The sequence below is a fragment of the Dromaius novaehollandiae genome, chromosome 1 (genome assembly GCF_036370855.1).
Source record: "Dromaius novaehollandiae isolate bDroNov1 chromosome 1, bDroNov1.hap1, whole genome shotgun sequence".
Taxonomy (NCBI): domain Eukaryota; kingdom Metazoa; phylum Chordata; class Aves; order Casuariiformes; family Dromaiidae; genus Dromaius; species Dromaius novaehollandiae.
The window spans coordinates 71,962,946-71,983,785 of record NC_088098.1 but is presented as its reverse complement, the minus strand read 5'-3'; the positions used below and the strand labels follow the sequence as shown (position 1 = coordinate 71,983,785).

Here is a 20,840-nt window from a genome sequence, read left to right as displayed (position 1 = left end):
AGCATGTTAGTGAAACTGGTGAGAGTACTTGCGAGGAAAGGGTACTCCCGTGAATAGGGATGGCAGCTCTAGGCCCTTAACAGAGTTGCTAGTGGGTGAACTGTTTGGGATTTTCTCTGTCTCTCTTCAGGCTAAAATTGCCTGCTATGCCTAAGTATGTCACCAGCAGTGATGTGCAAATGGATAGGGATGATCGTTGAAATTCCAGCTGGAGAATATGAGGGGCAGATGTGTATTGCAGTCACTTTCTCTGGTAGGGTATTTTCTCTGTTTGAGAAGTGACCGTCTGATGCTGTGATTCATAAAGCTCTTTTCCTCCTGTCTGTAGGTGAGGAAGAGGAGGATGGAATTGAAAGGACCTGTGACACCTTGCTCATGTGCATTGTGACAGTATTAAACCAAGGCCTGCGAAATGGCGGTGGCGTGGGAGACGTGCTCAGAAAGCCTTCCAAAGACGTAAGTGTTTGTCAGAGGAAATGCAGTGTTACTCCCTGTGCATCTCATAAATGCCAAAGTCAATTTTTGGAGGATATAGACAGTATTTTTATCTAGTTGGCTCTAATGTCACACAGTTGATTTATCCGTGTAATTTTTACATCCCAGATGGAACCTTTAATGGGAAAAGCTGGGCTTGTTGTGGTGATGTTACATGAAGAAGGGAACACCAGGTGGTAGTTCACCTTTTCTGGAAATCTGGGGCATATTATAACCTTCCAACACTGCTAAGGAGTGTTGCCAGATTGAATCAGTTTTCTGTTACTACAGGAATCATAAATGCAAACTTTCAGAAGGGATTGATTAATGAATATATGTCAAGACTCTCCATTGTAATACACAGGGTGTATGCTTAGCTGAGATTTAACCTAGCATCTGCCCTGAAATAGATCCTATTTTTTATTTGTATGGAGCGTTGTACTGCACTAGCATCAAAGTCAAAACAGAATTTTGCAAGCATGTGCTTTTCCAACACAAGGCTTAAATTCACATGTGGAATCTCAGCAGGGCTTGCAAGGGTCCAAATACAGATAATTCATGTCCGAAGTAAAGAGCTTCTTGCTCTGGTATTAGGAATCTAGGTCCTAATTCATAGGCTGGGAGAGTCTGCAGGAACCGTAGTCCATCCCCATGAAGTCTGTAAACACTTACAGGCTTTGAAAATGACCCTTGCCACTTACCAGTAATGTGATGCTGACTATATAACAACACTTCACCAAGGATAGCACTATTATCCCCATGAACATGTGGGGAACTGAGAAAATCAGTGACTTGCAAGTCAGTGTCATGGTGAAGAATAGGACTTGGGTTTAATGTTCCTGCTTCCTGCACTGACTGCTGCCTCCTGTCTGCCACAGAGCTCCCTTAGTATTTTATTAGAAGTGTTACGAGAGTCCAGTCCAGCCTTTGCAAGTGGCTACGATGTGAAGGCACGAAGTGGTGATGACATGGAGAATACCAGCAGTGCGGAGTGGGGTGTATGTGTGTGTGTGCATACGTGTGTGTATGCCCGTGTTGTGTTCCAGAAAGACGTGAGCTTGGTCTGCCCCCTCTGAGCCAGCTCAGAACCATGTGACTGCACTAGCACAGCCCCAAAACCATTAATAAGCCCTGCTTGGGGGCAGAGGGTAATAGCCTGGTCTTGGCATCCTGCACACATGCTCCCCTAGTTTCCCGTTGTTCAGCGAGCAGACTTGGCATCAATCTGGAATATTCCGCAAAGACATACCATAAGCATATCCCTGTATGCCACCACACAGTATTAGGGAGATCTATCATGGTACTCAGTGGGTACCAGAAACTCGATATCCCTGTCACTGTACTAGCAAGGTAATTACCCTCGGTAGAGCACTGCCCTAGTGCATCTACACTGCATCTGATACGCAAGTCTATTCTTTGTGCTCTGTGGAACAGCATAAAGGACAACAAGAGTCCCAAAGAGATAGGAGCGTATGAGGCCAGTACTACTTTGCTCAGTCATATAGGTAATCCCTCTTATGTGAGTAAGGCCAGCAGAATTTGGCATGCAAAAAGAACGCCTTTTCTTATGCATTGCCTCACTCAAGCTAATGTGAAAATGTTGTTTAATATTTTAGAGGTGTGCTATTTTTATATCTTATTGCAACCTTATTATTGTTTCAGGAGCCCTTGTTTGCTGCGCGAGTTGTTTATGATCTTCTGTTTTATTTCATTGTCATAATTATTGTTCTAAACCTAATCTTTGGAGTCATCATTGATACATTCGCTGATCTCAGGAGCGAAAAGCAGAAAAAAGAGGAAATACTAAAGACAACCTGTTTCATCTGTGGTAGGTATTACTGAGCTATTGAGACATTTGATAAGTAAAAGAATAAAATGAAATACTCCTCAACAGATAAGGTGTGAACCTAAAGAGTGGTTATCTTCTACAATGAAAGTGTGTAAAACTGTCAGAGTTTGGTTGCAAATTTATTCCCTCACAGCAGGAGACAGGGTTGATTTAGGAGTCGAAAGATAACTTTGCCAAGAGGTGGCTTCCCAGTCTCCACCCGGGATCTGAGGGAGAAGAGCTGTGTCTCACGCTTGCATCATCGCCACTAATGGAGATGGTGCAGCTGCTGACTTTATTTCGCAAAGCATGATGCAGATGAAAGTACAGCTTGCTATTTCACAGCACAGTGGATTCCAGAAGGGTAACAATAGCAAAATCTGCCTGTTTCAGAAGGTAATGTGGGACAGGGAACAAAGAAGTTGAAGGGAAATCATCCTCACAAAACCCAAAGATGAATCACCCTTATTTTGAGGTGCACTCACAAAGAGGGGAAGACCTTCACTTCCCTAAGGGACTTTAGAAATACCTGCTTCTTTATAGGCTGGGTGTTGTTTGCATGGTTGTCCTGGCAGGGATGAACATTGTGCAGAGCACAGTGGCTTTAGTGTCTGTGGAAGGTGCCACAAAAGATCCAGGGAGGAAAGCTGTAACATGGAGGAAAACATTTTTGAATCCTTCCTGACTATGGCCTTCTCCACCAGAGATTTAACTGGTTACAACAAAAAAAACAAAAAACCAAATCTTATGACTACAGCTCTGCAAAGTCTGTGTGACTACAGAGCTGCAAAGACTCACCCTCACTGTTAAGTTTAAGCACACAAACAATCCCACCTCAGCTTAAGTGGGCCTATTCACATGCTTGATGCTCAGCATGTGCATAAATCTTAGCAAGATCAGGACCTGGATTGCACGCTGTGTGCTAACTGGTATACATTTTGAAAGAATCAGAGCCAAAGCTTGTAAAGCACTTTATAGCCTTCAGCATAGAAGGCACTGTAAAACTGTAACATATTTATTATATTGTTATTGCTATTAAGAGGAAATATCACAAAAGAGAATAAACACTGCACTGAAAGAATTCTGTCAGGAATGCCTTCTGGCCTGGAATTTCTTGCCTGACAGTTACTGCATGTGGTTATAGCTTTTAAATTAAGATCCTTCAAATTTATGATCCTTTAAATTAAGTTAGGTTCCTTTCTTTAACGTATTTAACAGATTTGAGCATTTTTATGTTTAAGCTTATTTTTCCATATTATGTTCATGTCTTCCGCAGGACTGGAGAGAGACAAATTTGATAACAAGACAGTTTCATTTGAAGAGCATATAAAGTCAGAACACAACATGTGGCATTATTTGTACTTTATAGTTCTTGTCAAAGTTAAAGATCCAACTGAATACACTGGTCCTGAGAGCTATGTGGCACAAATGATTGTGGTAAGTCAATTTGGGCATGTGCTTTATGCAACTGAGAGATGTTTCTTGCAGCTAGAGCAGAGAATACCTTTCTTTTTCACTCTCACTTAACAATAGGAGGCATCGATCTGTATTTTTAAAGATCTTTTCACGTGTCTTAGTCTGCAACAAAGCCCCAGTCTTAAACATAATGAAAAAGATGAAGGCACAGACCACAGCCTCTACTTTGGCTTTCGTGCTCTCATGCTCTGTGGGTTCCTCTGCCTCATTAGCCAAACCGGAGTCAGAAGAGCATGCATCATAACATCTGCTACTGCTGCTGCTTTGTCCAGTATCTCTGGGCTGCTGTCCAGAAAAATAATAACTCCTGCTGAACAGTGAAACACAGGGTCAGTGTGGAGGGCTAGCACTTTCTCCTACTACTGCTCTGAGCAAACTATTGAAAAGACCAAGAAGAGCTGCTGCAGGGATTTGAAGAACTACAGAAACTGCATCATGAGGCAGTGAGAGTATGACTTGGAGTCAGAGAGAGAAATTTGATGACAGTGGGGCGGAGAGATGTTCAATTACATCTCAGTTCCTGCCTGCTATCTAAGAGGGTTTCTTCCAGTGAGAGAGAGGGATGGGTTATCAGTGCTACCCTGCTTTGGGGTTCATTTTTGAGGAAATGCAAAGCATTCCCACAAAGAGCAATGTTTAAGAGATCTGTTCTTCCTACCTGTTACGATATTCTGGGGCAGCATTTTCTTCTCCTGGATTTCCTGGCAGGTACAGAACTGCTAAGGGCCTGCGCCAGGGTCTGTGGTTGCAGAGCTGGCATATGTGTGACTCCCAGAGGAGGATGTAGTCAAATGCACACCAGGCTTTGTTGTTTATGCCTTTCTGGGACCTCATTTCTTATGCAGAGTATCTGCTCTGTTCTCCTTCCTCAGGCCTTTGATTATATATACGACCCAATCTCACTGGTGAAATTCTGGGTGCCTTTTTAGTCCTCTGTCTGGCCAAGAGGAGGATTATTCTCCTTTAACTTTAGCTGTCTAAAAGTTAGGCCCATGGTTTAAATAGATCCCAACTCCCTTCCCTGTCGGTACAGATAGTTGGGTGATTTATCCTGCCTTGAGAAAGGTGTCTAGGATAGCTGGGCATTGGCTTTCTCACTCCACTGAGAACCTAAATGATTAGTTTGGACAAGATGCCTAATTGGAAGTTGGCTAAAGCCAGATGAGATGACTCCTGCTGTACAGGCTTACGCAGAGCTTACCTTGAAGAACTTGCATTAATGGCTTGTGTTTGGACAGGAGCGCATGCTTGAGTGCCCTGGTGAAATACAGCTTTTGTAAATGCTATTACTACTACATGGAAAGGTGGTGTGGCAGAGCATGGGAATTCAGTGCTTGAGTGCGGAGGAGTAGCCTGTGCCCGTGGAAATTTTGAGTTGGCAGTCTCGTTGCCCAGCTTGGTCCAGTTCTGCTGTTAAGCAGTGATGGATCTGCACTTCTGCAGCAGGATGGGAGAGATACAAAACTAAAACAAAAGCTTGTATCCATTGTTCCCTTACAAGAAATTATTCAGATATAGTGGCAAGTTGCCCTTTAATACATGAAAATATTTCTAGCTTATCTCAGAAATACTCTTTAATTCATGGAACCAACAATGTCTCTAGACTGTAGAGACATACTTTGTCTGTTCCTTCTCTACTCTCTTCTTCCTCTGCCCATAATATTTGTATGATTTTAACTTTGAAAGTATTTATGTTAAGTATTAATGTTTATTCCAAGAGGTGTATTAATATTCATACTAAGTGTATTCGTCCTGTGGCATGAATGGTTGGAATTTTCTGATGCAATTCACTAATATATTGTATGCTGGCATTAATGGTGGTAACTCCTCTTTGAATATCTAACTATTAACAAAAAAGCACCAAAACATGTGTGCCTCAAGTGCTGAAATGATTTCTTAAAGCCCCTTCTCCTCTGTGGCAGAACGCTGCTGGCTTAAGTGGTTATAAGAGTCAAGATTTTGGAATTATTGTTCCTTTCTGAAGCAGGGCTTGTTTTTTTCTTATGGGGATATTGTAAAGCAAGCGTTGGTTCAGGGTGGTGGGAGATGTATATACGGACCTAGAATTGGAATGTAAAGCTTACAGGGAACGGAAAAGAGAGAGGAGGAGTGAAAAAAAAGAGAAACAAATGTTTGAACAAACTGCAGGTGGCTGGTGTGGGATTAGCAGCTGTATCTTTGTGTAGTTTAAATTCTCCAGTACAAAATCTAGGGAAAGTGTTCTGCAGAAATACCAATTCTGTGAAGCAGAAGCAATTGGAACTGCTTAAGTGAGTAAAAAGAACTTTTCCTCTTGGAGCCAGAGAGATTACTAGATACCACATGGTACAAGGAATATAAAGAAATGGGGAAAAAAATCTGATTAGAAGAATGGAGTATTCTGGAAGTATGGTGTTCAACTGGAAGAGAAGTAGAGATACAGCTTTGCTCAATGACCAGAAGAAGAATGAAGAGGAAAACACTCGGAGGTAGTTTTAGAGCTGTCAGCAGCAGGTGCTGATGCAGTTTATGTGTTTATTGTGTTTCAAACACGGGATGGCAATTATGAAAAGTATGTGAGATGTACTGCATCCCATGTGGAAGCTAAGCATGAGATACAATTTTTGTCCTGAAGGCACAGGGAGAGCCTGATTAAGACTTTGTGACTGACTGAAAGGTGAACAACCTTTCCTGCTACTTTGGGAGAGGTAGCAGAGTCTCTGATAAGAGACTAGATTGGGATTAGGGTCTGGTACAAGACAGGCAGACTCTGAATTAACCTTTCACAAGGGAACTGCAACTTGCCAGTGGAACTGCCTCATTACTGAATACAGCTGACTGGGGGTGTATGGGGAAATGACAACTCAGCCGAGAATCCAAAATACAGGGGGAAGAGGCTCAAGGCAGAGGGAAATGCAGCATTCAAAGTCAAAGGTGAGAATGTGGAGTTGCCTGTGCTGGATCAACCCAGATAAGATAGTGCCCAACATGTAGGAAAAGATGCAAGAAATGCAGTGGATGACAGTATTTGTTAGTAAAGTGTGCACCATAGACAAAGAGGAGGATGGCAGCATTGCTGTTTGGAAGCATTTTTCATGGGTGTGATGGATACCATAGTGGCAGAAGGTGCATTTGCCATGAAACTGAAAGCAAAGGGGAGAAGTTACTAATTTTAAGTGGGGTGCTGTTGCCAGAATGCTACCAGAAACAGTGTCGCTAGAACTAAAGGCAGCAGAAGATAAACTGGTAAATGTCAGAATTTACAGGAAAATGTGCCAGCAAGGTCTGTGGGTGATTGATAAATTGGAAATGGTTAAAGATGGAGAGGTAGCTATAGTTTTGATACAGCATGACAAAACTTTGGTCTCGTTTATAAAGTGTGCTAATTGGAAGAACATGGCTGTTTGAGGACCTTTTTGAAGGAAACAAGAATGTGATTTTATATTTAAGATAGCACAGAATATGGCTGAAAAAGTTCCATGAATCATGCTCCTGGAAAGGCTCTCTGAGCTCTACTAGTTTTTATTATAATTAAGTTTGCATTTTATGGCTGTTTCTTTTGCTTTAATGGATCAACCCAAAATTCTGTGTTTTTACAACCAGAATACTTTGAGAGGATTTCTATCCAAATCCAATCTGGAAGGCTCAGGCCCATCCTTAAAAATATGTAGGTCAAAATTTTGGAGTATCCTGCAGTAATTTCACTAATAGTAACTGGAGTTTAGCTCCAGCCTCCCTCCCTACCCCTGCTGCAGTAATTAGGAACTGCTTATTTGTACTTGCCTAGTTCTAGAAAGTGTGGCAAAGCACAGCATAGGAGTAGTTATCAGTACTAAGTCAGTATATTAACTAAATCAGTGTATCAGTATTAACTAAGCGGGGAAGATGCCTGCAGTTTCTGGTATTGTCTCTTTTCTCCATTAGCCCCGACCCACCAGGACCCCAAAATGTGATGGTCTATGACAGGACTCTGAGTCTTCCTCTGTATCATTTATCCAGCAAATGATGAAGCACGTGGAGGTTTGGCGATAGCACCACTGGAAAAAAGGAAAATGTGGTTTTCTGGCTTTGGAATATTATTTGAAAGGCTAGGTGTTAGAAAGGACAGGAATTGTTTTCCAATCCAAATCCTCTTTCCCAGTTTTCCAGTTCAGGAGGGGAGGGGGCAAGAAACTTGCAGGTGATCTCTTACGCTCCCCTTGCACCAAGGCAATACTTGAGCAGGTTTCCAAGTTCACTTATATTTCTGATCCAGGGGTGGCTTGTTTCAAGGCATCTTTGTTAGCTTGCCTGTCTCTAGCCTCTACAAACACCTTGGGGCAGGGTACTTATTTTGCCTTCTTCCTCTGGACTACAGACAGAGGCTGTAGACTTCTGATATTCCCATGTGATTTTCCCAGCAGCTCTGCGTTTGTTTCAGTGCTTAGCATCGTGCTGTACATGAGCAGTGACAGAAGTAATCAGAAGTATCCAGCTTTCATAAAGCAAAGTACTTTTTTTTTTTTTTAAGAAAAAGGTATCATGCATAAAACGTGGTAAAACAACATGCTGTCTGTACACCCCCAGCTTTTTTGAGAGATGCTGTGTGGAGACACTGGGAGGAATAAAGCACTTCAGATTTTCCGGTGATGTCCATTCTTCTTGCACACTACCTTATATACTGGTTCTTGGGTGAAATATTAATGAATATTAAATCAGGGCAGTAGGTTTTATTATTTGTTTGTTATCCAGGCCTCTTTGTTGAAGGGAGACAGGTATTATACTATATCCCAAAAGACTGAAACTTTGAAAAGCTGGATACAAGCCTTGCATTTGCACTGAGAAATTGCATGAATGAGTACCCTATTGAATTTTCATTCTTGCAGGAAAAATTTCTTATCTGACCCATTTGACCAGAAATACCATCACTAGCAAACCCAGAGAGATGCACATAACTTGTATTATATCGATACAGCAATCTTTGAATGTTCCTTTTGTCCATTTGTCAGAGGAGACAGTTTAATGTGATAACTGGAACAGTGAAGGTTATTGTCCAAATTTTTAGACTTCTCATTTCAGAGATGCGATTTATACATGCAGATTTCACCTAAGCTTTGGTAGCTGCAAATAGATAAATAGAAGGAAAACATGTAGATGATTATTTACTGATTTTTTTGCAGCAAATCAGGGAGACACGAATTAGATAATCTCTACTTTGTGCCTCCATTCATTTGCAAAAATAAAAGGATATAGAGATAGTAATTATATTAATTTGCCCATTGGAAGAATGACAGACTTTAGCAAACAAAGCCCCAAAAGTTTTGTTCTCGCGTACTCTGTCCACAGTTCTTAGCAAGTTTCATAATGGATTTTGCCAGCATTAGTGCTACCTGTTATAACTACATAATTACAGCACCTAATTATATTATTACTTATTTACTCTAATTATGTAATTGGATGTAATTGGTGCAATTACATAACTCCTCAATCAACTGAAAAGGGTTCTAAAACCAGCCTGTGTTTGTAAAAGTAAAGGATAGTGGGCTGTGTTGTGAAGCCATCTCCCTACAGCAAGGCAGTCTTCAGGAGGAAGATCAAGGTTCAGTCCTGCTGCCATTAAGGTCAGTGGGACCTTGAGCCTTTTATACTCTGACGGTATCTTAGAAGTATTCCTTTACGTCTTGTTTCATCTGTAAACTTATCTTCCCTGAATGGCAAATCTCTAATCTTGAGTATCTCTTGAGGCTATTGGGGATCCCACTACTTTCACTGAAATCAAAAGCAAAATTTCCATCAACTTTATAAGGATTAGGTAGAAGAGACAGGTTGAGCAGCACCAGCCTTCAAATCTGAACAGCAATTTTCTTTACTTATTCAGGTCTTTTAAAGGCACTTATGTGCCACAGCATTGGCCTGTCATAGGTAAAGTGAAAAAATATTTTATTGTAACTACCTCATTTCAAACATTTAGAAGTTTCTCTTTGAAAGTGTCAGCTTTTTTTTCATTATTTTTTTAAAAACTATTAAATGAAAGCAGTACCTGGAAAAATGGCTTTGCCATTTCCATGTCATGAGGAAAAACATGTTCCCCACTTTGAAAAATTCTGATTTTTTTAAACAGTGGCTCATCTGTAAAAATTGGTCTGAACTGAATCCTCCCATGTGCTGGTGCCATTCTATCTTTTCTTTCTACCTCTGGTCTCGGTCTTTTCCTATTAGCAACGCAGAAGTGCAAAGTTGTTTTAAATCCAAAAGCGACGGGGGACAGTGATGCCAAACGAGCTTCACAGGAGTTGTCGCTTTGCCCATTCCATGCGCTGGGCACCACAAGCCCTTCCCTTGGGGGCCCTGCGGCTGGGCATGCTGCCGCGCTTCTCCTGGGGAAGGCAGGCTGTGGGCTTGTGCTACCGGCGGGGCTGCTCCGAGGCCACCCCGTGGGGTCCCGGCCGGGGCCGCTCCGCGGGGCTCACGGGCGGCTCTGACCGCCCCCAGCATCACGGCTCCTGTGGGAGGGGGACAGACTCCCCCTTAGAGCCAGAGGTCCTTGAGGATAGTCCCTGCATGCCTAGTCCCCTGCAAAGGGATTTCTTAGCTTTAGCCAACCTCAGCAGAGGCAGCAAGCTGTCCAAACCGCAAAACCAGAGCCGCGAGCCCAGCAGAGCCCCCGTCGTGCCTGCCCTTCCTTTCACGCTGTGAGGCCATGAGAAGTCGCTCCAGGGTTGTCCACTGAACAGAAGGTCAGGTCACCAATGCCGAATCTTGGTGCCCCCCACCCTGATATCGGACGTATTCAGGGGCCACCCTGGAGCAAAACCCAGCTATAGAGCCAAAGGAAACATGAACAGGTGAGGTGAAGGCAGTGAAAAAGTGTCACATAGCGAAAGAAGAGTAGTCTGACAGCAGGCAGGCAAGGAGGAACAGGGCTTGCAGAACAAGCTGTTCTTTACTGCTGTCAAATTTTTTCAAAGAATGTAATAAAATAATATCTACTAAAAGGGCTATTGACCTCAGGTCTTAAAATATAACTTCTTTGGAGAAGAAGAAAACTTCTGACATCCAGGATTTTTCTGTTCTGTTCTCTATCATCTTTTCAGATTTTGGAGGTGAAAGTTTTCCCTGCTAATTTTTATCTCCAATTTATAGATATTCTCACTGCATCCAAGAATCGCTAAACACAGTACAGGTAGAATCTAAAAATAATCTAAAATGGAGAAACGTTAATCCGAGGTAACATTAATGCTGCAGAGGGGACCCTTTGGATGTCAGTAAGACGCTCTGAGCGTTTTTCAGATGCACTCTGATGATTTATGCTAGACAACTTAAGAAGCTTCCTCCCCCAGCTGCCCACCGTACCCTTCTGCTGCAATTTAGCACCACAGTAGCAGAAGGGGCAGGACAGGCAATGGGTTCGTTCGCTCCCGAGCTGCTACAGTTCACAGCTCAGAGTATTAATGTGAGAATTGATGGCCATTTAAGTCGTGCCAGTCTGTGAACTGCACTAGTTGAGGAGAGGACACACCGCTGATTCTGCTGCCTCTTTATAGGTAGGATAATGATCAGCAGGGAGAAAGTGCACACAGCTGATAGGGGTGACCCCTTCAACTGCTGCAGCTAAATCTGCCACGAATTGTGAGCTGCAGTTCTGAAATGGGCTCACTATAAATAAACTATGTTTTTAAAGGCTTCTTCGTTATCATAAATTCTCGTTCATCACTGAGTTTCTGATCAGGCAACTCATAGGCTTTAGAAAAGCTTGCAGGACCTGTGCACCCAAATGCTCTGCTGGAGTGGGGTATAGAGTTTATGACTTTTGGGAAGCTAATAATACTCCCATTGTTATGGTTGATTCATTTTACTTATGAAAACTGGCCTTCTTCCAAGAAGTAGCAGATGTTATCAAAGCAAAACTTGTAAGAGTGAGATGTATGTACATATCATTAAGCCGCGCAACTTTTTGCTTAATTACTTTTAAAAGACTGATCCGATGCATGTCACATTATGAGTAATTACTTACCATGGCAATTATACCAATAGCACAAAAGCGGGTGCTAAATAAGATCTGAGGTCTCACTGACAGGCTAATTTCCTAGGAAATACAATGTCGGTTTTGTCTGCAGTTGGGTTTTCATAAAACAAGCAATTAAAGAAATATGCCTAAATAGCTGATTTACTGCTCCCATTTTTTGTTATGCTCAAAATAGATGAGTGAGTGAGCGTGCAGAACTCTGTCTCTTTCCAAATGGGTCCAGGCCCTCCGGGAAGTTCAGGGCTTTGGCTTAGGTGGGCCAAGTCCCGGAGATAAGTCTTTTTTCTCAGGAATTGGTTTGCATCAAGGCCTGTCTAAAATTCACAGAGGGTATCAGAGTCACTTAACAGAGCTGGAGTCATGCTTAGCACAGGTTCAGTCAGTGCTTTTGCTCCCCTCCTCTCATGTACCTGAGTGTTATCCAGTTTTACATTACAGAATGGATTGAGGGTTGTTGTTTTTTAATTCTGCTAGGCATTGAATTATTTTTTTCTGTTGTTGCTTTTCCTGTTTTTAGAAAATAACGCTCATTTCTGTGGGTAGTTCATTATTATTTTTAGCTTCTCCATACAATTTTGCCTCTACATTATTATCTTATAAAAGTGCTGAGCACCTCCCTCTCTACTTCTTAAAATAGGCAATTACAGTAACATGCCTAATTAGCTGATTTCCTGCTCATTTGTGTGTTGCTCAAAAATTGAAGAGTTAGCATCACGTGAGGGTTTTGCACCTCTCTACAAAGCTCCTATCCTACCAGAGAACTGAGCACCTTCTTTCCTACCTCAGGGGTTCAGCATCTTGCAGGAATGGACTCTTCAGGCAGCCATAAATAATATATTTGGCCTGCTTGGCTAGGTGGTGCATCAGGTATGGGAAAATGGAGGGAAAGGCGAGCTTTATTTGGGACCCCATTCAGAAAGCCTGATGCTTTAGTGAGTTAAAGTTTATATATATTTTTTTCCAGACAGGCGAAACTACCTTGTTGCTGCTTCAACTGCAAACCAGGGATTTGATCCTGCCCCCTTAGAACCGATGCCGCTAACTGGAGTGGGAGAAAGATGGATATTAACCACCGGTGTTACCGCACAGCAGATTTGCTGGGTGTAGCGAGGAAATGGTGATAGCCTCCCTGCGCTTGCTAGCACAGAGAGGGAACGGCCATGCCACGAGGCAGTGCCGGTGTCCCTGCTGCCTCTGTGCTCAGCCCCACGTGCGCTTGTTAATAGCTAAAGGTCCCAGCACCAGCACAAACCTGCCTTTTTTTTGTTTTTTCCCTCCCTCTCCTTTAAAATCCCTTCTGAGTAAAAAGCTGTAATGTAACTGCAGGTTGCAGAGTGGAGCCTAAAACACCCCCAAAGTGAATTCATCCTAAGGTTTGTTTTTTCCCCTGAGGTCTGGAAGCAGTGGTTTGGTAATACGCAGCACTAGTCTTTTTGGACCCAGTGGCATCGTGGCTCAGTTGTGAGCTTAGCCTGATTTCCTCTGCCTTCGAAAGATTTGGCCACCTGTCTGTGGAGCAACATTTCAGCTTCAAAGACTAGTTTTGCTACTGAGGCGGGTTCTGGGATCCCCTCGCGCCTCCACGTGCCAGCTGCTGGAGCCCTTAACTTTCCAGGCAGCTTGCAAAAGCCTCAACAAATGCCTTTGTTGAGGAGCATGTGGCCTGGGATGGAGCTGTGCCTTACCAGGAGCACCATTTAAAAGTGCCTACGTGTAACTTCGGTTGGACTCAAAGCATTGCGATGAGATTCTCCATGAATTAAAATAAGAAAAGGCTCCAAAATTTCCTTTGGTCCCGAGTTCTCACAGTTCAGAGATCGTAAGGTTTGGGGGAGGTGGTTCAACATCAATGTGAGCTGGTTTTACAAGGTGATGCTGATATGGCGAAGTTGGTTGTTTCCTGTGTCTGCTGCAGGCAGAAAGATCCACAGGCTTGTATTCCTCTGCATGGATAAGCCACTGAATTTGTATCGCTTTGGTCTCATTGTGCTGTTTATCTTTTGGGATCTGCTTTATGAATTTTGTGTCAGGTTTTTCTATTTGGTTGCAAGGCTGGTTCGTGGAATCTTTGCTCTTTTAGTTTGGCGGATGTGTGTATGATAAAAAGCTAAGATTGCATCATCTTTAATAAAAGAGAAGATATACAGCCCAAAGAAATCAGATTAGTTGTAGAGAAAAAAATCAATCAGGTTGGCAAATTGTATCTGTGGGACAAAGTGCAAAATGTTTGTTTCGTACAGTATTTATTGAACAAATCTGTTGAGAAGATGGTTAAAAAACGCCATACAAGAAAAAAAACCAGGAACCATTTTGTTCAATTTAAATGACATTGATGTATTTTTTACATCATGAAATCTTGCAATATTACCAACAACAATCCCTGATAAAGTACTTTACACAATTGCCTCACAGGGCATTTTGAGATAAAAGTATATATTGGAGATTGCAAATTGGCTGCATCCAATTTATGTATAATGGAACCCACTACAGCCATCCTACAAAATTCAATAGATCAGGAATCCCATTACAGTTCTGCGAGTTTGGTGTAGTAGTAGCTTTAAAGAATCTCCAAAACAAACAGGCAACTTTAAAACATATTTAATGAACCCTCTGTATTTTATACACATGTGATTAAAATGTTTTGTCTCTGTTTTTCATTTTGCTGGGTGCTGCTGAAGGAAAATTGTAACTCAGGGTTTGTGAAACGGATCATCTGCTTGTTCTCAAGAGAAAATGCATTTTAATTGAACAGAGCAAACCATGTTTAAATGCTGGGCTGAGAAAACAAAGGAAAAGAAAAAGCGGATTTGTGCAGAGGACCCAATTCAATATTTTCCTCGCTCTGCGAGCAAGAGGGCTAAATGAGAACACGGTACAGGCAGATAACAGTTCAGAAAGTACCAACAGGATTTTTTCTCCTATTGATCTATGCGTGCAGCCTCTGGAAACAGTGCACGGTAGACATGAACCTGAGCGAATAGATGTTTCACCTCGAGGGCCCCGTTTTGCTGGTTTCCACATATTTCCCAAAGCCACTGGGAAGAAAAGCGCTTTGTGCTTCCCGGGAGGCGTGTGGCACCGTGTGGGATCTGCCTCGCATCCAGACAGAGCCAGAGCTGCCCAGAGGCCTCCGCTGGCCCTTTGCGCATGTGTGGGCAAGCGGTGGTGCTCCCGGTGCAGAGGCATGTGCAGAAAGCAGGGGCGAGTGTCTGAACACAGCAGTTGGCTGGGAAACAGGTTGGAGAGCGTGTTGCTGGTGTTCAGGCCCTGTGGCTGAAAGGTGGTCATTGCTCGGTGGTGTTTTGTCAAGAGACAGTTCAAAGAGAAAGCTAGATTTTTTTTCCTCTCCTCTTATTGATGCTGTAGTATATGCATTTATGCAGGTGTATAGTATGTGCTTGATGACATCGTTGTGTAGAAGGACAGCAGTCTTATAGCCCATTAAGTATAGGAAATATTTCTAATTAATTTTAAAAGAAAGTGTTGCAATTTAAATTGTCCTTTGATACTGCACAATGCACAAAATGCATCAGAGTCGAAATAGGCCTGGAGCAGAACATTAGGATGCAAAATGCATCTACTCTGGGAGTACCCTAAACCAGAGCAATCGCATGGCAATCAGTGCAGCTGTACCTGGGTAAAGCTAAGAACAAGGTCAAGTCCTAAGCCTGCGAAAAATGCATCTCCAGCTGAGTCTTTCTATTTCCCCAAGATTCTGTTACATCAAACTGAAGCTAAAGCTGGAAAATGGACAGTACCTGCAAAATGCAAGGTGACAGGGCAAGGGAATTAAAGCTAAATGTAAAAAAAGATACAAATTTCAACAAATACGAAGCTGAATCCTGTGCTATAAAAGATATGAAGTAGAAGTCATGATTTGGAGGTTAACAGTGGAGTTAGACCCTGAATCACTGTATCAAACCAGCACTTGCATTGCCCAAAACAGGCCAAAATTTGTGGTGTCCTCACCAGCTGAATGAGTGTATCTAAAGAGCTGAAAACATCTCTGCCCGCAGCAGTGGTATGATATTGCAGGATGTGTTTAAATTGCTGTGGTAGTAGTGTCATTGGCTTATGCTTGGAGTTCAGTAGCTAGAGTTCTCCTGCTAGCATGTTTTGCACAAGAAAATCAACACTGAAAAGAAAAACAGAAGGAGAGAGGCTTCAGAGTGATAGTTGAAGTAGCTTGGTAATATGCTAGTAGGAATGGCCCAGGGTTGGATAAGCGGTGTAATTCTGTTTACTTTACATGCAACCAACCGGCAGCAGAAATACTGTTGGAAAAGACAGCCATTGAGCCGAGGCACGAGCCAGTCCTGCAAATGAACAGGGAATTTGCTGAACGGATGTTGGGGGCAGGGGAGGAAGGAGAGGGAGAGCGAATTTGGAGCTGGAGGCATGGCGATGGTGGGGGTGGGGGACTGCACGAGCTGCTCAGCCCCTCTCCTGGTACATGAGTGTCCTACCTGCTGCAGCACTGTGAGGTGCCGCTCACTGCCCTGGAGGAACTGTGTAATTCAATAGGAGGACAAAACTGGGCTGTGGAGGAGAGGACGGAGAAGTGCCAGGTGCCTTTGCGCAGACTGCCATTGCGTTATGCCATTCTGCCCCCAGTGAGACAGCTGGAATTAAAACAGAGCCTCCCTATGCTGCCATTAAAAGGTTCCTTTTTTTTTTTAAGGACGTGCACTTAATGTCAGAATATTGAAACCATATCCACGTGAATAAAGTTAGTAAGCCAGTGATTCATTGCTGTTTCAAATCTCTATCTAGCCACAGTAAATTTCTGCTCAGTAGTGACAGTCTGTGTCCACATGCAGGCTATGATTTACAGTTCTGTGTTTTGTATCAACAACATCTGTTTAACAAAAGAAAAAAAAAGCCAAGAACATTTATTTTCTAATCTCTGTACCAGATGTTGTTTCTTTATGCACAAGATCCAGGGATTATATCAGAAATAATTTAATTTTTCTAAAGGAATAATCTGAAGCATTTTTCCTAAAGCATGTCCTGTATCCAGTAACCACATAAAAACATAGGCATGTGCAAAAATAAACTCTCATTTTGCACAAATCTATAATTATGTATGTATTTTAAAGACACAAACATTAAGAACGAAATCTTAGGCTCAGTTGGTAGTTTGGGGATTCTTGAAGATAGGCACAGGGGAATATCAATTCTCAGAGTTACAACGGAGATAAGGTGACAGAGAGCAATTGGAACAGCAGAAGAAGTCAACAGTGGAGAAATGAACCCGTACCACAGGGAAAGGAGGAGACGAGAAGCAAATGTAGCTTTGAGGCAAGGAGGAGCTCTGCAGTGCTGGAGCGGGATAAAAACTGAGGTCGTCTCCACACATGGGAGTTGTGCCCTGCTCTCATGCAGCGTGCTGCTAGCTGCTATCCTTGGGCACCTGCAGGTGCCCTGGTTTCCCCAGGAGGGGAACTGGGAGATGCACAGGTGACAAAGCCACTTAGCTGGGTTTCTACTTTCCACCTTCTAGACTGGTTGCGAGCCTGAAGGGTGCCCGGCGCTGAAGAAAGAGCGATGCTGTGGAAAGTGGCTCTTGGTCTAGCTCCTGCTGTCCTGGCCTGGCATTTCCCAACTGGCAGGTCCTGAATGTAGGGGCCCTTTTTATAGAACAAGAAACAGTGCAGAGAATAAGGGTGCTCACTTTCTCATCCAGTACAGAAGCACTGGCTTTCCCCTCTTGCACTGGGGAGCCCCAAACTGGGCGCAGTATGCCAGGCACTGTCTCACAGGTGCCAGAGAGGAGAAAGATCGCTTGCCCAGGCAGCTGGCTCCGCTCTCGTTAATACAGCCCAGGGTGCGATTAGCCTTTCTAGCTGCAAGGGCATGCTGCCGACTCACGTACTCATCACTTACGTATGGTTTTGCCCACAACAGTTGTGTTAAATCATGTTCAAATTTATGGTCTTGATTGTAAAAAATTATTTTCATGATTGTTTCCATTTCTTGGTACTAGATGCCAAGTCCCTTGAGTGTGTTCGATTAGCAGAAGTTTCTGGGTTCTCATTCTTGGAAGAGCAGAGTCCTTTAGTCCTTTACAGAATTTCAAGCTGAGTAGCACAACTGCCACATGTACCATCAGAGAAAAATCTTCATGATTTCAGGTTTTTTATCATTCCCCGATGTAATTTTGGGGGGGAATATCAAAAGCCAGAATGCTGAACCTGAAACACTGTAAGACATTTACAACTGGCTTGCCTGGCTATCAGTCTTGAACAACTCACAGTTATTCAGAATTAAGGTCATAGATTCTGCTGCAGCCCTGGAATAACGCGCAGCCAAGTTAAAATGAAAGCGAATGTATCAGTGATGCTGCTGAAGCAGACTGTGGTTCGGTGTTACAGTTCCAGCCTTCTTTTTGTGGGAAACAGATTTCTATATTTTTCCACGAGCTGTGGAAGTTGTAGAATGTATCAAGCTAGTATCGGCCCTGCCAGACCTATTAGTTTTCTTATTGCATAAAGATTTATCTGTAATTGCCAAGGTTTATTTTTATTTTCCTTGATTTACTGTAGTGGATGCATATAGATGCATAACAATTCCTAATTCCTCTCCCTATACTCTTATACAGCACAGATTGCTTATCAAATACAGTCTTAACATTAAAGTGTCAAACAGGATTTGCAGAAAGCTATTTGGGTTTGTAGTTTAGGATGAATGTTTATCAAATTGTGGATTAGCTGAATCATGCACTGAACCAAATTATTATTGTCTGTGATTAAATCACAAAGTGGTTATTGCCCTGTGTCATCTAAAGCACAAGATAGCTTAAATCTTTAAAATCCCTTTTTAAGGTTGCTATAGGAGCTACATAACTACAGACTTTTAGGGCCAGACTTTGTTGCTAGGCAGAAAAAAAGTAGTTTTCAATCAGGTAATTTGGACTGATCATTCTCTGCTTGTATGGGCAACAAATCTACAAAAGAAATGGATGGACTTATGTGTGCTCCAGACATACAGAGTCATTTTTCAGTCAGTAGATACCTTTGTGCCTGGAGCTAAAATACTTATTCAAGGTGCTGGCTCAAGCCAGGGGAGTGAACTGCCTCTTAGTGCGAAAGGGACCGACCATCTACGAGCAGCAATGTCAAAGGTTGGTTGTGTTTGCTGAGAAACAGGTCCTAGGGCACCGCAGCTGCACCCAGGGCTAAGCAGTGGAGTGCCTCCCAGCAGTGCTGCTGCGAGGCGTGGAGGCCAGAAGGTGACCTGCTGGCAGCAGCTCCCCCAAATGTCAGTGGAGCAGGATTTTACTGCCGGAAAAAGGCAGGCTGCAGCCTCCCTAAAGCCGTAAGAGGCTTTGGCCGGGCTGCCATCGTGGTTCAGTGTATGCCAATGCGAACTGCGGAGCAGAATACCACTAGCACGCCCGTGCAGTGCATGGAGCTACAGGGTGGCAGATGTTCATAAAGGTTTCTTGAATAGTTCCTTGTGCTCTTCGGCAGCCCCGAGCTGAGTTGCTTGGAGTGCTTTAAGCGTACTCATTTCCACAGCCTTGCTATTAGGTAACAAATAAGTCTCTTGATGGCCCTGTCACTGGCCTCACTGAGTCACCGAGGGAGCACAGGGTTTGTGCACCGTAGGGGAGCGGGGGCCTGAGAACATGAAGGCCCATCTCCAGCTCTGAGGCTCGGCGCTGGGGAGGTCACAACCCCGGAGGAGTCACCATCACTCACAGCTTCTTGCTTTTCGAATAGATAGGAGGGAAAGTCCTGAAGCTGCTTGCTTTCATGTTGCAACGAGGAGTCACGGGGTAGGAAGGGCTGAGAGTCACTGTGTTAGATGGTGCCTGCTAAGAGAAGAAGGTCTTGTGTAGCAGAGTGTGACGTGGCACACGAGCCTATGGCTATGGCGCAGGCAGAAAGCATGTGTTGCTCTGCCTGCGCTTCACTACTTCATCCCCCTCATCTTCCTCTTTAACCTATTTTCTCTCATTGTTATCTAGTAATCTGTTTTTTAAAGGCACAGCCCAGCCTTCCGTGCTGGTTGCAGCTGATCCGTGTCCCTGCTAGCCTGCTGGAGCAGCGCCTCCGAGGAACCGTCCCCTGCCCATTGCTGCGGAGGCAGAGAGAGAGCTCAACTGGAGCCAGCTGGCTCTGCCAACAGGACAGGGATGGCTCAGGAAAGACTTCTCACAAAGTAGAGAAGCTCTAAACAAATTTCTTCAGTCTTTGCTCCCTCCGTGCTCAGAGCTCCTGGCAGAGTCAGGAAAATGGCAGTGCTTTAGTGAAGTGAGGACCTAGCCCTCAGCCCTGCCCTCCCCCAGGAAAGCTGCAGAAGGGAGAAAGTTGCATGGAAAACTCCAGGAGGCAAGCACAGGCTCTCGCTCTGAGCTTCTCTCTGAGAGGAAGGGTCTGAGGCTTCTCAGAAAACGCAAGCAGCAAATCCTCCGAGCCCCGCGGTTCCCGGGGCGCGCGTGCTTGCGGCCGGGTCGCCGCACAGCTATGCGTGCCCAGCGTACCTCGCAGCGAGGTGCTCGCCCCAGCGAGCCGCCCTGCCTGCTGGCAGCCTGCCAGGGGAATTCACTGGCGGAGAGGAAGGAGGCAGCGAGCGTGCCGGATCACCACATGAAATGTCTGCTCTGCTCGTGTACAGTCTCCTTGGCCCGCAGCCTTTTGGCCAGCCCCACCTGCCTTTTTTTTTTTCTTTTCTCTCTCTCTCTCTCTCTCTTTCCAGCCGAGCTGACAGAGCGGAGGCTGTGGCTCCTCGCTGTCCCTGCAGCCTTCCTGCCTGGCTGACTCTCTGCCCCATGAGCCCACGCCTGGACGCAGGCACATGCTTGAATGCGAATACTGCGCAGAGGCACAGATCAAGCTTACGGGTAGCCCCAGGAGGCTCTGATCCACAGGCGGGCTGCGTCAGTACTTTTTAACAACTCATTCTATGTGCAGGCGGCTACTTCATTTTCAAACATCCTATCCATATGCCTCACCCTCCATGAGTTCGTTAATGCTCGAGTTAAGTCACCTTGGGCTAACCTGGTTGCTGTTTATAGCCTAAGTCGTGTGCCAGATGTTTGCAGAGGTTTGCACTGCTCCCTACCAGCAGGCT

General features: G+C 44.0%; 1 protein-coding gene across 4 annotated transcripts in view; it reads left to right on the top strand.

The window, feature by feature from the left end:
* Positions 1–20,840, top strand: part of ITPR2 (inositol 1,4,5-trisphosphate receptor type 2) — a 272,287-nt gene that overhangs the window by 242,201 nt on the left and 9,246 nt on the right. For 3 of the 4 annotated variants that reach the window (XM_026114016.2, XM_026114015.2, XM_026114018.2), the window contains 3 exons: positions 329–456; positions 2,137–2,302; positions 3,579–3,739. In XM_026114016.2, coding sequence (XP_025969801.2) covers positions 329–456; positions 2,137–2,302; positions 3,579–3,739 — 455 coding nt within the window. Of the gene's footprint in view, positions 1–328; positions 457–2,136; positions 2,303–3,578; positions 3,740–12,726; positions 15,139–20,840 lie in introns of those variants that run through there. The other variant, XM_026114017.2, reaches the window with a different exon arrangement.